Source organism: Parus major, unplaced genomic scaffold, assembly GCF_001522545.3.
Source record: "Parus major isolate Abel unplaced genomic scaffold, Parus_major1.1 Scaffold572, whole genome shotgun sequence".
In the NCBI taxonomy this organism is placed as follows: Eukaryota; Metazoa; Chordata; class Aves; order Passeriformes; family Paridae; genus Parus; species Parus major.
The window spans coordinates 1-991 of NW_015379460.1; the positions used below are offsets into that span (position 1 = coordinate 1).

The following is a 991-nucleotide window of genomic DNA, read 5'->3' on the forward strand; positions in this document are numbered from 1 at the left end:
CATCATCTTCCTCTACCATATATAACCATCACCATCATATGTCAATTATCATGCATCCACCTATCCTTCCATCCTTCCCTCATCCTCTATCCATCAAAGATATTCGCATTAATGATGGAGTAATGGAAGATTGTCCATGGGAAATGGAAGTGGGAGGTTGAAGATTTGGAGGGGTTATGGTTAGAAAGAGGCTAAGAGGAGGTGGAACAATCTTGGGGGTTGTGTTGGGAGTATTTGTGGTAGGAAGAATGGATGGATGGATGGATGGATGGATGGATGGATGGATGGATGGATTAGTTGGTTGGTAGATGGTAGATGGATAATTGGATGGACACATCCATCTCAATCCCCTGTCCATGGCAGCCGCAGAGAAGCCAGAAGAACTGCCCCTGCCTACAGAGGAACCAGAGCATGAGAAACCCAAAACTCCAGCACCCGCAACTGAGGCACTCCCAGCACGAGCAGTACTGGGGGACCTGAAGGTCACCAGTGTCAGCCCCAGCTCTGTGCAGCTGCAGTGGAGCGTCCCCGAGGGCCCCTTTGACTCCTTCATGCTGCAGTACCGGGATGCCCAGGGCCAGCCTCAGGCCCTGCCCATCGATGGGGAATCTCGCTCTGTGACTGTGCCGGGACTGTCCCCTTCCCACCGGTACCGCTTCCACCTCTATGGGCTGAGGGGAAGGAAAAAGATTGACCACGTCTCCACCGAAGCCATGACAGGTAAGGGGGAAGGTCAGGGGAAGGAAGGGAGAGTGGATGTGTAGATGAATAATAATGGATGCATGAAGAGATGGAGGGAGCAAGGGATGGAGGAATGGGTGATTGGAGGAAGGGATGGAAAGCATGGTTGGATGGATGGATGGATGGATGCATGGATGGATGGATGGATGGATGGATGGATGGATGGATGATGGATGCCAGAATGAAGGATCCAGAATATGGAAGTGTGGATTGATGGATGAGTTGATTGGTTGGTAGGTGATAGACTGAT

General features: G+C 51.2%; 1 protein-coding gene across 1 annotated transcript in view; it reads left to right on the top strand.

Annotated features, from left to right (window-relative positions):
• Window positions 1-13: 13 nt before the first annotated feature.
• The window catches only part of LOC107199317 (tenascin-X-like), a 14,431-nt gene continuing 13,453 nt past the window's right edge, over window positions 14-991 (top strand). The window contains exon 1 of the mRNA XM_015616644.3: window positions 14-760. Coding sequence (XP_015472130.1) covers window positions 357-760 — 404 coding nt within the window. The 5' untranslated portion in view covers window positions 14-356. The remainder of the gene's footprint in view (window positions 761-991) is intronic.